Consider the following 13252-nt stretch of genomic DNA (forward strand, 5'->3'; position numbering starts at 1 on the left):
TATCCTCTTAAATCGACGTGGAATAATAAGCGGTGACAATTTGATAATTATAAAATTAGCAAACAAAGACGGTGATGTACAAACCCGTCTTTGAATTGCGGAAACATGACTTTGACGACCTTGGTTTCGTGAACATCGTCGTCGTTGGTACAACGTTATAGCAACATGTCTCGAATAACACTCTTGTGACCTTTGAAGACTGAGTTGTGTGCCTTAGCCTTCGTCACTTTATTCGCATCGTCACTTAGCTCTTCCTTTCTCAGTCATCGTAACTTCGACTTAAGGTGGTCTTACTTAACTCACAATATAGAATACTCATTTCGACCGATCTAGAATAACAGTTTTCTAATAGTGGTATCAAATATGTTTGAAAACTCTTTTTAGTAGTTTATATTTTGGTTTGATTATTTTGTATATAGTTTAATTAAAATAGATTTCTCTAGTATATAAACTAATTGTAATAACTTAAACTTTATTTTAGAAGTTACTTCAATTAGCTTTTAATTTCTTTACTTTTTTTTTATTTTAACTAATTTATTTGAAATTCCTTTTATTTTTGTTTTCATTTATTATTGCATTATTTATATTCAATTTTAATTAAAATATTGGTAATTAAACAAAAATTAATAAAAAAATTTAAATTATAGAGAAAAATAATTATTCTTTTTGTTTTAAAATAATATTATTAGAAAATTATTAACGTATTAAAAAAATTAATTTAAAAAAATATAAGTTTATTTAACTAAATTATATAGGACCGTCTATTACTTTTAAAAGTATTAGATTAAAGTTATACTTAAGAAAGGGTTAGTCAAGTAAAACAAGACATTGTCTTATGAAGGAGTTAATCAAGCAGAACAAGATATTGTCTAATATGTGAAGTCACAAGTTTGAATTCTTATTTATCTTTTTGGGATTATGTAAATGTACATAATTAAATTTCCATGTAACTAGTCTTTGAATTTAGAGTTTTTTCTTAATTATTTGAAGCACCATCGATCTTCTTCCTAAAATTTTTACCATATCATTTTTTAAATTACTATCCTAATTTTTAAGATAATAAATTATTAAAAATAAATTCAAATATTAAAAGACACGCATAAAACATCAATTACATTATAAGTTAATCTTACCAAATATTTTTAATTCAGTCAACTAATTTAAAAAGTTTTCGGTTTTCAATTCTCACTGCAACAAAATTAATCACAAAAAACAACGATTTCCAATATTGAAAAGGCGACACTGATGGATATTTTAGCTATTTAGATTATTTTAAACCCACAAAGTAACTTTGTATACAAGAAATACGAGGATCAAAACTTTTCCAACTTTCATTCATTTGAGCATTTGGCATTCAGGAATTATAAGGGTTTTCTTGAAATTTTTATTTTACATATTTTAACAAATAAATTGTTATGGTGCGATCACTAGAACGTGAGGAGAGTGTTCGTAATCATAAATGAGAGAATTTTGGAAGAGAAATAGAAAGAGAGAGGGAGAAGGAGAGTTACGAAAAGAATCAAAGTTATCTTATTCTTTATATAGATATAGCATTTATAGTTCGTAATCACGAATAAAAGAGAGTTTTGAAAGAGAAATAGAGAGAGAAAGAGTGAGGAAGAGTTATAAAAAGAATCAAAGTTATCTTATTCTTTATATAGATACAATATTTATAGACCGCTATTGATCCTTGGAGGACGAAAATGTTAATTATGTCACGCATTACTTATTATTTATATTTCAGATCCTACATTGATGGCTTCATTTGCCCCAACTTATTTTCTTACATCGGTCCTAGCATGTCTAATGTCAGAATAATCCTTATAACAATAGTCTCCAAGTCGGTATTACTTGATAGAAGTAATTCTGATTTAAGAGTATAGAAACAAATACCTTTCCCCTAACATAAATAAACAACAATATATAGATTTTTTTACGTTCATAATAAAGCAAAACCAAACTCTAATAACAAACCTACAGGAATGAATACGACTGGCCTGCGATCCATTCAGATAACCGGCGAGACAGAGAAATCAATGTTGCAAGGTCAATCTTAAATTAATATAAATATAATACAGTGGACAAAAAAATGGTCAAAGGTTTCCTGTGGGTAGCGTTTGCCTGACCCGTACATCTCGGATAGGGATAGGATGATTGAAGTTGTTCTTATCATTAATCCATCGATTATCTTATTCACATGGATGTACCCCACACGACATCCTCATTTGTCTGTCGATGTATCTGTTTATATATCTCATTCTGTTGATCTGCATTTTTAATTCGGAGTCAATATATGTATTTTGCAGTTTAGGGGTATCATGTTTATTCGCTAGCTATGAAGGTATGACTACGCTAGAAAAGGAGATGAAAACACTAACAACCCTTATTTTAATTGATTCTTGGCTTGCCATCATATGATGATGGATTGATGGTAATTGAATTCAAGACCTTCGTCCTAATCAAATCTCATCCTCTCACTACGTGATTTATACTAATTGGCTCGTAATGCTGAACAGTCTTAATTATAAAGATTTTGGAGTCATTCGGATTAAATTAATTCATGTGATTGTCTGGTAAATAACGAACAAAAAATATGTAGAGAGAGACAAGAACAATAATTTATTTGGTTATTCACCCAATTATAAAATTTGACTATCTTACATGTTTATGTGCTTACGAGGAAAGATACTTATCAGATCATGACTATTATAATTGGGCGGTCCAAAAACATTGCCAAATTTACTATAATTGATAAATATGGATACAAGGGAGGTTTTCTGTTTTGGATTTCAATATATATATATATAGAGAGAGAGAGAGAATCCTCATACATCTAATGAGTGGTCTATCTATTTTGCAATTATAATTAAAAAGAGAATTATAAATATAATAAAAACATCGCATTGTATTTAAATGGTAAAATTATATATAGTCTTTGGGTAATCAAGTTAAAATGAGATGTATAGTAATACATGAATTTTGTTTTATGCTTGAGATATTTTTAAACTTAAGAGATGACACTGAAGCAAAAACAAGATAAGAAACCAAAATCTATATTTTTAACCTATTTTAAAATAGAAATCGAGACATGATAAAAAGTTAAGAAAGGTAATTATACATAGTTCAGGTACTTTAAAGTTTAAATAGGAATGACTCAGTTATAATACTTTTTTTTAAAAAAAAATCGACAAATGTTAGTTAACTAAAAATGCTAATTGAATAAATTTAAATTTGTGATTTTTCTTTCCTTCCTTTACTTTTCTCTGAGATTAATCTTATATTTTCTTCAATCAAAATATATATATATATATATATATATATATATATATATATGTATATGTGTGTGTATATATATATATGTATGCAAGTGTAGTTTTCCTGGAGGTTTGTTTATTTTCGTCACATACTTAATCACGGTACTTTAAATATGAGTTAATTCTACCCCTAAAGAATGTGGGAACAACCATAGTATTATATTTTGAAACAATTAAATGAAAACCACCGAGATTCTGCAGAATTCGGTTGACAAGTCAGTGATAAAAATTTGACTACTGGAGAGCATGGGTAGATTATGCAGAAAGCTTCACATGATGATTGTGATTTGAGAAATGGTTAGTGGATTAAACTTGGATTTGAAGAGGGCACGCGAGTAAGAATCTGACAGAGGGAGGGAGTGGGGGGTCCACCATGAACTTGGTTAAAGAAAGGTTCGACAAAGAGCATCTTTAGATGCATGGGTTTTCTATTTACGCAGGGCACGAGACGAGAGAGATGTTACTTACTTACACTTGTGAGCTGTGAATTGTGAGAGCAGTTACCTCATCTCAGCTGTGAATTGTGGCGTTTTCCATTTGTACGTCTTTTTCTCCAACTTAATTAACACTCTGGATTATGCGGTCAACACCCTTACACCCTGTACAAGTACACTTTCTTTCATCGCCTAGCTCCATTATATGTTATGCATGTTACCTTCAAATGCACACTTTCATTTCCCGCTAACTATATAGTATAAGCTATACACTACTCATCTTAAAATCTATATATTAAGTATCCCCTAATTAAGTTGCAGCAGTCAGTTATATCCTAGGTACTGTGATAATTACGAAGAATTAACGTACGGGTTTATTTGGATTCACTGGTATATAAAAAAATCATCTAAACATATGGTCACACACAAGTACATCATATAAAAAAACCGCACGCAATCAGTATAATATATATTGGATTAGACTATAGTCTTTATCTAATGAACATTAAACTACTATAGTAAATATAAATATTGACAGTTTATATTAATAATATTTTTATTATATAAAAGTTATAATGAAAATATTTTAGTAAATGACTTTATGTTTTATACATACATACATATATATATATATATATATATATATATATATATATATATATATATATATATATATATATATATATATATATATATCATGCGTATACATAATAATTTCTCAAGGTACGTATTAGTGAGCGATCTTTGGTTACTGTTATTTTATATTGTTGTTGCATGATAAAAAAAAAAAAAGTGAAAGGAGGTAGTACTCTTGGTCCATCTTTTTCAAGTTCGAGAACAGCCCACCTTGTTGCAACTGCAATTATCTACATTATCTTTCTTTTCGTAAGACTCATCATTTCCTGGTAGTGGCAGTGCACCCAATGTTTGATGTCTTGTTAATCTCGATTTTCAAGTGATTAAATTAAAACGATCGAGATTGACTCCACTCTCCTTAAAGGGCTTTAAGCCGCCGATTGTCCCAAAGTGTGGTGCATGTGGGTCACTACCTCTATCTGCCCCTTCCCACGAAACAACCCATATACATGTACCTTCCTTCCCATTCTCAATCTCATCGCATTTCCAACAACATGCAACTCTTTCCCATAACCTAAATCTTTCTATTGTTACCTCTCGCTCTAGCACTAGCTCGCAGATATATATCCTACTAGATAAATAAATCAATTTCCCAACTACATCAATTCAATTATGTTAGAACCTGCTCCAATATAAGTTAAAGCGTTTATCTTTTTGCTTTATATATATATATATATATATATATATATATATATATTAAAAGTCTTGCTTCAATTCTTGCTCTCAATATTTTAATCCAAATCCCTCAATGCTTAATAATTAAGAATTCTTGTAAGCCTTTTTATGTTTAAATCACTGGACTAAACTAGAGATATATGTAAATTGAAAATCACACGAGTCATGACATGACATGATTAGTACTTTGGCAAATCAAAGGTAAAATTAAACTAGAGGGGAAGAAAGGATGGAGTCCACAGGAATAGACCCGAGAAAAGCGGGGGAAGATACACCCGCCATGGTTGGAGCAGGTGGACCTAGCTAGCTCAACCTTAAGGTTAGACTTGGTTAATTAAGATATTCTATATAAAGATGGAATTTGCAGACGACCCAAGTGGTGCATGTGGTGATTCATAGAAAATTGAAGCACAAACAAACACCCTCAGACTCTGTGTGTGCATGACACTAGTCCAGTTAAGTTTTAATTGTGCCAGCTATGGTTTCATTAATATAATCAATTTTGCCACATATGATGTGACCGTAATTCCCGTTTGTGATGTGGATATTCTCCGCAAAACGACATGAAAGCTACTCAGAAACATAATAAAATTTAATTACATGAATTTATAATTATTGTTTTTTCTTCATAACATTACAAAAATTAACATGAGAAAGATCTCAATCTTTTGATCTTTCAATTTTCATTAGTTTAATTAATAACTTTGTGTCTGTGAACAACATGATATCGAATTCAGACCTTTTTAAACGGTCCTGATTACTAGGACCTTATGTAGTTGACAGTTGATAAATGTCCGTTCGGATGCATTTTGTAGTTTTTTTTTTTTCAAGTGGCATTTTATAATTTTTATTATTTTAATAATGGGATAACACAATTAAATCATGTTTGAAAACTTTTAAACTGACTAATTTAGAAATAATCTATCCACAAAATTTAATTTCATTTGTATATAGTAAATGTTCAATAATAAAATAAGATATAAACTGGCCGGTCTCAACTTTGCACATGAAAGAATTCTTCTATTGGTTGATGTACTAACTAATTGAGCATGATTTATGGTTGTTAGTTTTGTGCATATGTATGTCTTCACCAGATATATCTTCTTTTTAGATACGATAGAGTTTGATGTTGATTAGAGATAGAAAAAGGGGCCTTAACAATTTAGTTTGATCTTACTTACCGATTGTGTTATTGATTTTGGGGTGAACACAATATATTCTGGCCAAAGAGTCAAACGATTAATTTTCGAGATATTGAACTTTATTTGAGTAGTTTAGCTTTTATAATAGATGTTTTTTTTTATATATATATACATCAAGTTTAGAGATTAAATTTCTTACTATATACTTTTTTTTTCATTTACATCAAGGTATTTTTTAACTTATCAGAGAATATTTTTTTAAAAAAATTATAGAGATCAAAATAAACTAATAAAAGTTATTATTATCTCCTATTACATCATCAATAATTTTATATAAAATATGATTTTTATCAAATCAACTATTAAATCATAATTATATATTATTCACCTTGATAGTTTATGTTAAATTTTGTTAAAATTAAATAATGATAAAAAATTATTCATATATTCAAATATATATTGCATACATTAATTTTAATATATATAAATGAGATATTACATATAGTTTTATATTAATAAAAAAAATTGTAAATATGATTTATATACAATTGGAACTTTTGACTTCACGATAGATTTTGAGATAAAATTATACAGTTAATAGATGCATGGTGTAATTTCATCTTCCCCTGATTAATGTAAACTGATACAACTATCTATTGAACCTAGTCAGTTTTTGTAGTTAACGTAATTTTGCCAGCTTGAATAATTACTAAAAAAAATTATAAATTTTGAAGACTTTTTTTCATCAAAGTAGATACAATTATCTCTTACATAGAAGTAATATATATAATAGAATTATCTCTTTTAATTAAAAAATGATACAAACAATTTGAATTGAAATTTTATTTAAAGAAAATAAAGCAAGCATCACTAAATCAACTTTCCATTCTGTAAAATAAATAAATCAACTGCCCTTTTGTTGAAAAATTGAATATAAGTAGGAAAAATAAACAATGGATATCTGAACATCATTCAGATAAGAGAGAACGAAAGAAAAGAGAAAAAAATACTAAATATAATATATAATACGATAAGAAATATAAAGAGATAAAAAAGAATTTAAATATTTTTTGTCTTTAAATTAAAATTTAATTTTTTGATCCCTTAAATTTGCAATATATTTTTGTAGTATTTTATTTTGTGATAAAAAATATCATAAATTACCTAAAAAATAAATTAGGAGGGGTTAAAAAATATTTTACGAACTTGAGAGAGACTAAAAGATATCACTTTTAATTTAGGATTTAAAGAAGATAGACTCAGTTTTGATGGACTAAAAATATGTTTATCTTAAAATAATGTGATGAAAATAATAAATTAAATATATGATTATAATTAAGGGCTCTAATAAAAAAAATTAAAAATAAGTGTAGTGCAGAGGTGGGGACCATGCACCGCCCATAAGCTTGAAGTCTTACCGAAACCTTAGATCTATTTTCTCAATCTAACCCTAACTCATCACACAACATCATATTCTACTTTGTTTTTCCTCCCAGGAACTTCAATTTTTACACCCTCCAATTCACCTCCCATGCGAATTTCAATCTCATATCTTCTCTTCCTTCCTTTCATCACTAGCTGTTAGTACTCTGCTTGCAAAGTCTCACTGTAGCTCCAATTACACATATATAGTGTCTCATCTATTGGAATTCGGCAATTGAATATATATAATTCACTTTGTCTACTTGTTGTATATTGCAAAGGAAAGAGAGAGCGAATCAGGTTGAGATATTCATAGATAGAAATAGAGAAGAAGAAATGGATCCTATTACAGCACACGGTCATTCTCTTCCCCCTCCTTTCCACGCAGGAAGAGATCTCCACCTCCACCAGCAACAACACCAGTTCCACTCCTTACAAGAAGACGAGCAGAGCGGAAGCAGCGGAGGCCTAAACCTCGCACACAAAAGGGAACACGAAGAAAACAACAACAACAACAGCAGCGATGGCAAAGAAGGTGGAGGTGCTGGCTCCGGCGAAACCGAAATTTCAAGAAGACCTCGCGGAAGACCCGCCGGATCCAAGAACAAGCCCAAACCCCCCATCATCATCACGCGCGACAGCGCCAACGCCCTCAAAACCCACGTCATGGAAGTCGCCGACGGCTGCGACATCGTCGATAGCGTCTCCGCCTTCGCCCGCCGCCGCCAGAGAGGGGTTTGCATCATGAGCGGCACCGGAACGGTCACCAACGTCACCCTGAGGCAACCGGCTTCTTCCGGCGCCGTCGTCACTCTCCACGGAAGGTTCGAGATCTTGTCCCTCGCCGGGTCCTTCCTGCCCCCTCCTGCGCCGCCTGCAGCCTCCGGTTTGACCATATACCTCGCCGGAGGACAAGGCCAAGTCGTCGGAGGAAGCGTGGTTGGCGCACTAATCGCTTCGGGGCCCGTGGTTATCATGTCAGCTTCGTTTAGCAACGCTGCGTATGAGAGGCTTCCTTTGGAAGATGAAGACCCTTCGATGGCGCTTCAGGGAGGTGGTTCGATTGGGTCACCGGGAGGTGGCGGTGGAGGTGGCGGTGGCGTTGGTCAACAGCAGCCATCTCAGCAGCTTATGGGGGATTCCACTGCGCCTCTTTTCCATGGTTTGAATCCCAATCTTCTGAATTCGGTTCAGATGCCGTCCGAGACTTTCTGGGCAACGGGTCGCTCTCCATACTGATGTAAAAGTAACACTGTGACTGTGGATCATTTCATTGGTGTAAGTGAAATGCTATCTATATCTATCTATCAATCGCTGTTGCCTGGTTAATTTCCTTTTGTTTTTAGCTTTTTGGGGTGGCTCGGGTACGTACTACTACATAGCAAGGGATTCACCAAACTCTCGTGTTGCGAAAAGGCTAGCTTGTAGGGAATGAATAGTAGTGTTCCATGTTAAGTTGAACCAACCAACGTGCTGCCATTCAGCTATTCTATTCGCTTCTTTAATTAGGAGTATCGGTATTTCTTTCTTTGTCGTTTTGGTTTCATTATTAGGTGAGTCAGTTGGCATATGTTTACGTGTATTTCAGACTGTAATTAAATTCATGGATGAATCCTTGCCGAGTTTTATTCTATTCATGAGTCAATCAATGCAGTAGTAGACTAGTAATACGAGGACGAATGCAAAGGAAAATGAGGAGGAAGATTTAAGAGAACCACGTAATGTGTGTGTATATATATATATGTATATATTATCGATCGACCACCAAGTTCTGGTTCTCTAGTACTACTGCATGTTGTGTCTTCGATCGAACACTTAATGTAAGTGTTTGAAAACTCGCATTTGCAGGTTGGTATTCGTTGCATTCCTTGTTCTCGTTCTTTTTTGTTCGTTGCTATTCGTGGGCGTCATCTATCAGGTTTAGAAACCGAAGAACAGCGTTTTGGGTTGCTCATATTTCTGAATTGAAAGGTAACTACGTCTTTTTTGTTGTTTCAGTTTGAGGTTATGGTTTAGCGACCCTAACAGGTAGATGTATTAATACATATGCCCGCATTGTGTGATGGATATTTAGTGAATAGTAATAGTGGTTTCTTGACGAATTGCACTTGATAAAGAGCATATGTATATATGATCTTAGTTAGGCTATTCAAGTTCGAATTAAAATATAAAGTATTTTAATATATTAAAATTAAAAAAATATATTGTAATTGCTTTCATTGAATAAAAGTATTAGGGTTTAATGTAAGATATTAAGTGATAATTAACTTCCATATATTCTTACAACATCTCATTCAGATTCTAAGGAAATTTATTTTTATCGATTCTTTTATGATTTATCTCATGCATGATATAAGTTGACAAGATAAAAATAGAATTTTTATCCATATAATTTCTTTGTAGTTTTTACGTAATAAATTATTTTTATAAAAAAAATATTTCTTTAACAACTTCTTAGCTTATGCACCTATGAAAAAGAAAAGGGTCATAAGTTCTTTAGGGCATTAGTGGATATTGGTTAAAAAATTTAGAAAAATTATTTATTATTTAAATTATATATATAAGAACGTAAAAAAAATTATAAATAATATAATTTTTCTTATCTCAATAAAACTATTTTTATTTAAAAAATTTTAACCTACACGGTCAGGATACTTGCAAACATTTTGACTAAAGAGAAAAAAACATTATTTTAGTGATATATATATTTTTTTTGTTAGAGTACATCGTACTCGTACACAGTAGAAGTAGAACTAGAAGATAAACATGAAAGTTTGGCAACTGGTTCACACATGCAGTGTCTGATCAGAGCTCTTTTTCGAGGCATTCACCCACACTTTGATTAAAAAGGCAACGATAACCAAGACAACAAGGTTCCCGAACGTTATATATAGCCTGTCTCCTTCACGCCCTCTCTGACGTTCATGTTGAAACCCTCTCACCTCATCTCAAGGCTCAAGTTGAAGCCAAACCCCGTTAAGAATAAGATTCCATTCCATGCACCTAAACTCACTTCAACTCTGGCCCTAAAAAAGGCTGGCTTGTCTAATCTAAGCCAATTATTTGTCCTTGTTGCGCCTCTATTCTCTACCCACTGCTTCCAGATCTCTATCCAAACTATGCTGGAACCCTCTCTTTGTTCTGATCTAATTACTTTTTTCTCTTTGTTCTGATCTAATTACTTTTTTTCTCTTTAAGGAAAGGAAAACATATCTTCTCTTTTGGTCCGGTTATCTTAATTGTTTTGGGATATTGTTTAAAGAAAAATAATTTTTTTACACCCAATTCTAGTTTACTTACAACTTAAGAGAGAAAGATTGAAGTATAAGTATGATATGTGATATAATTTGATAGGAAAAGAAAAATAAAGAAAAAATAAAAATGTCAACTAAGTGTTTGAAATTTATGAGTGTCAAAAAATCAAAATTCTTATTTAAATTAGTTGCCGAGGGACTTATTATCTCTATTTGTGGAGAAATGGAATGAGAGAAAATAAAAATATATAAATAAAATATTAAGTTTCCGTCATTTGTTTAATTAAAACAAAAGAAGGAAGTAAGTTATTTTATAAGACCTACGACCAAATATTTTTCTAACTTGATATGTAAGGGAAATAATATCTTTATTTTTAATTGTTTTTGTTTTAATTTCTTAAAAATAATAAATAATTTTACATTAAGAAAAAAACAACAGATTAAAAAATATTTTTAATTATTATAATTTTTCATATTTTTAAAATTATTTATACTTATATAAGTGAAGAGAGATTTCTCCATTTTTTCCATTTTCTCCATTTATAATCATTAACATTGACTTTTCAAAAAAAATATTTAATTATTATAATTTTTTAAATTATTTATACTTATGTAACTGAAGAGAAATTTCTCCACTTTTTCCTTTTAAATTTTATTTATCTCAACAACATATCTTTTACGTATTTCTCTTATATTTTTATCTTTCTAACTACTTTCCTCCATCTCTATTTCACTCCTAATTCAAAAGGCATTAGAGAATTAATGGATAATATTAGTGTATATTTAAATGAATTGTAAGAGAAATTAATTTGTATATTCAACTACAAATAAAATTTTATTTGTAGTAATTAATTTTATACTTAAACTAATCAATTATTAGAAACAAAAAAAGGAAAATAAAAGTGAATTAAAAATGTATTATTATTTTTAATTATAAAATATAAAAATTTATTTATTATTAAAATTATCTCCTTTACTAAGATTATAATTTTCTTTATTAAAACCAAATTATCAAATAAATTTAAATCGTAGTAAGATCAATATTTTGTTTTCAGTTAAATGATAATCTTAAAAAATAATCTAAACCCTGATGTTACAGTAAATAGATTAATAGTAGCATTTAACAGTGCGTCAGTGCCCGGGTATCACAATTCATCTATAGGGATCTATTAATTATTGCATTCCTAATTACTAACTAGTTGTTGGTAACCACATTGAGGGGCCAATTAACTAGTTTTAATGGAGACAAAAAAGATATGAAAAGAAACTGCCTCTGACTTTGATTTTTTTATCATTCACTATTTTAAAACTTGTAATAAAATACGCAGCCCGCGAAATAAATAAATAATAACTACGTGAAATCTGGCTGACTTCCCGCACTAGATTGACCAAATGTATATCACGGGCCTTGCGTTTTCCCCCGTTCTTTTCAATACATAGGGATAGAGCCACAGAAGGATGCACATATGCCTAAATCCTGCGCATGAACTAACATGCATGATTTTAATGTAAAACTATTATGTAAAGACAAAATAATTAACAAGAATCAATTTTTGTAAACCATAAGCTATTATAACAAGTGATTAATTTGAAAACGATGTTTCCTTTTAAAAAGGGATGTATTTTGTTCTGATTGATTATTTTTTTCCCTCCATTGATCGTATTATAATTATACTAAACCTACCAGCTGTCAGATGAGACATATCTCAGCTCCTGTTAGTCTATCATACCATTTAATAGACTAACAATAAATTAATGCGCTCAGGTTGAGGATCATCAACGTCTGCCTTAAATCTATGCCCATTTGACAACAATAGTATTATTATGTACACATATTTTCCTTGTTATCTCAACATCCATTGGACCAAATTTGATTTTGGCAATGACCAATCAAATTCAGATGCAAACCCTTATGTAGTGTGAACAAATATCATGTTCAGACAACAATCTGATGAAGGCAGGCACGGTCCCGAGCCAGATATCATTATCCACTAACATGACAAATTATATTCATATTTCATGAGATTTAAAGAAATTATATTTGATATTCTTTTTACTTATGAGAAAAGAAATATTTGATATCCTTTTCTTTTAATTTTTATATTATTATGACCTCTCAATCTATATAACTACACAAGAAATCAGGCAGTCTATATTAATGAAAAGGGATATACGAGTTTACCACATTATATTGCTGTATAAATTAAGGAAGATTTTGTCAGATTATAGTAGAAGATAAGAGTATTAATGAAATTTTATTAAATCTCAAAAAGTATGAGGGTAATTTACCCATAATAGTATATTACCGTTTTTTAACTGAATAGTATATTACCTAAAAGACTACTTTTTTCATTATCTTTTGTTAGACCAAAATA

General features: G+C 30.6%; 1 protein-coding gene across 1 annotated transcript; it reads left to right on the plus strand.

Moving 5' to 3' along the window:
* Positions 1-7631: 7631 nt before the first annotated feature.
* On the plus strand, positions 7632-9725 carry LOC100781436 (AT-hook motif nuclear-localized protein 26). The gene is made up of 2 exons (XM_003517393.4): positions 7632-8901; positions 9472-9725. The coding sequence occupies exon 1, from the start codon at positions 7960-7962 to the stop codon at positions 8860-8862; it is 903 nt and encodes a 300-aa protein (XP_003517441.1). The 5' UTR covers positions 7632-7959; the 3' UTR covers positions 8863-8901; positions 9472-9725.
* The last annotated feature ends 3527 nt before the right edge of the window (positions 9726-13252 follow it).

The sequence above is a fragment of the Glycine max genome, chromosome 1 (genome assembly GCF_000004515.6).
Source record: "Glycine max cultivar Williams 82 chromosome 1, Glycine_max_v4.0, whole genome shotgun sequence".
Taxonomy (NCBI): Eukaryota; Viridiplantae; Streptophyta; class Magnoliopsida; order Fabales; family Fabaceae; genus Glycine; species Glycine max.

Coding starts and splice junctions, on each gene's coding strand:
- LOC100781436 (XM_003517393.4), top strand. CDS start 7,960: ATGGATCCTATTACAGCACACGGTCATTCTCTTCCCCCTCCTTTCCAC.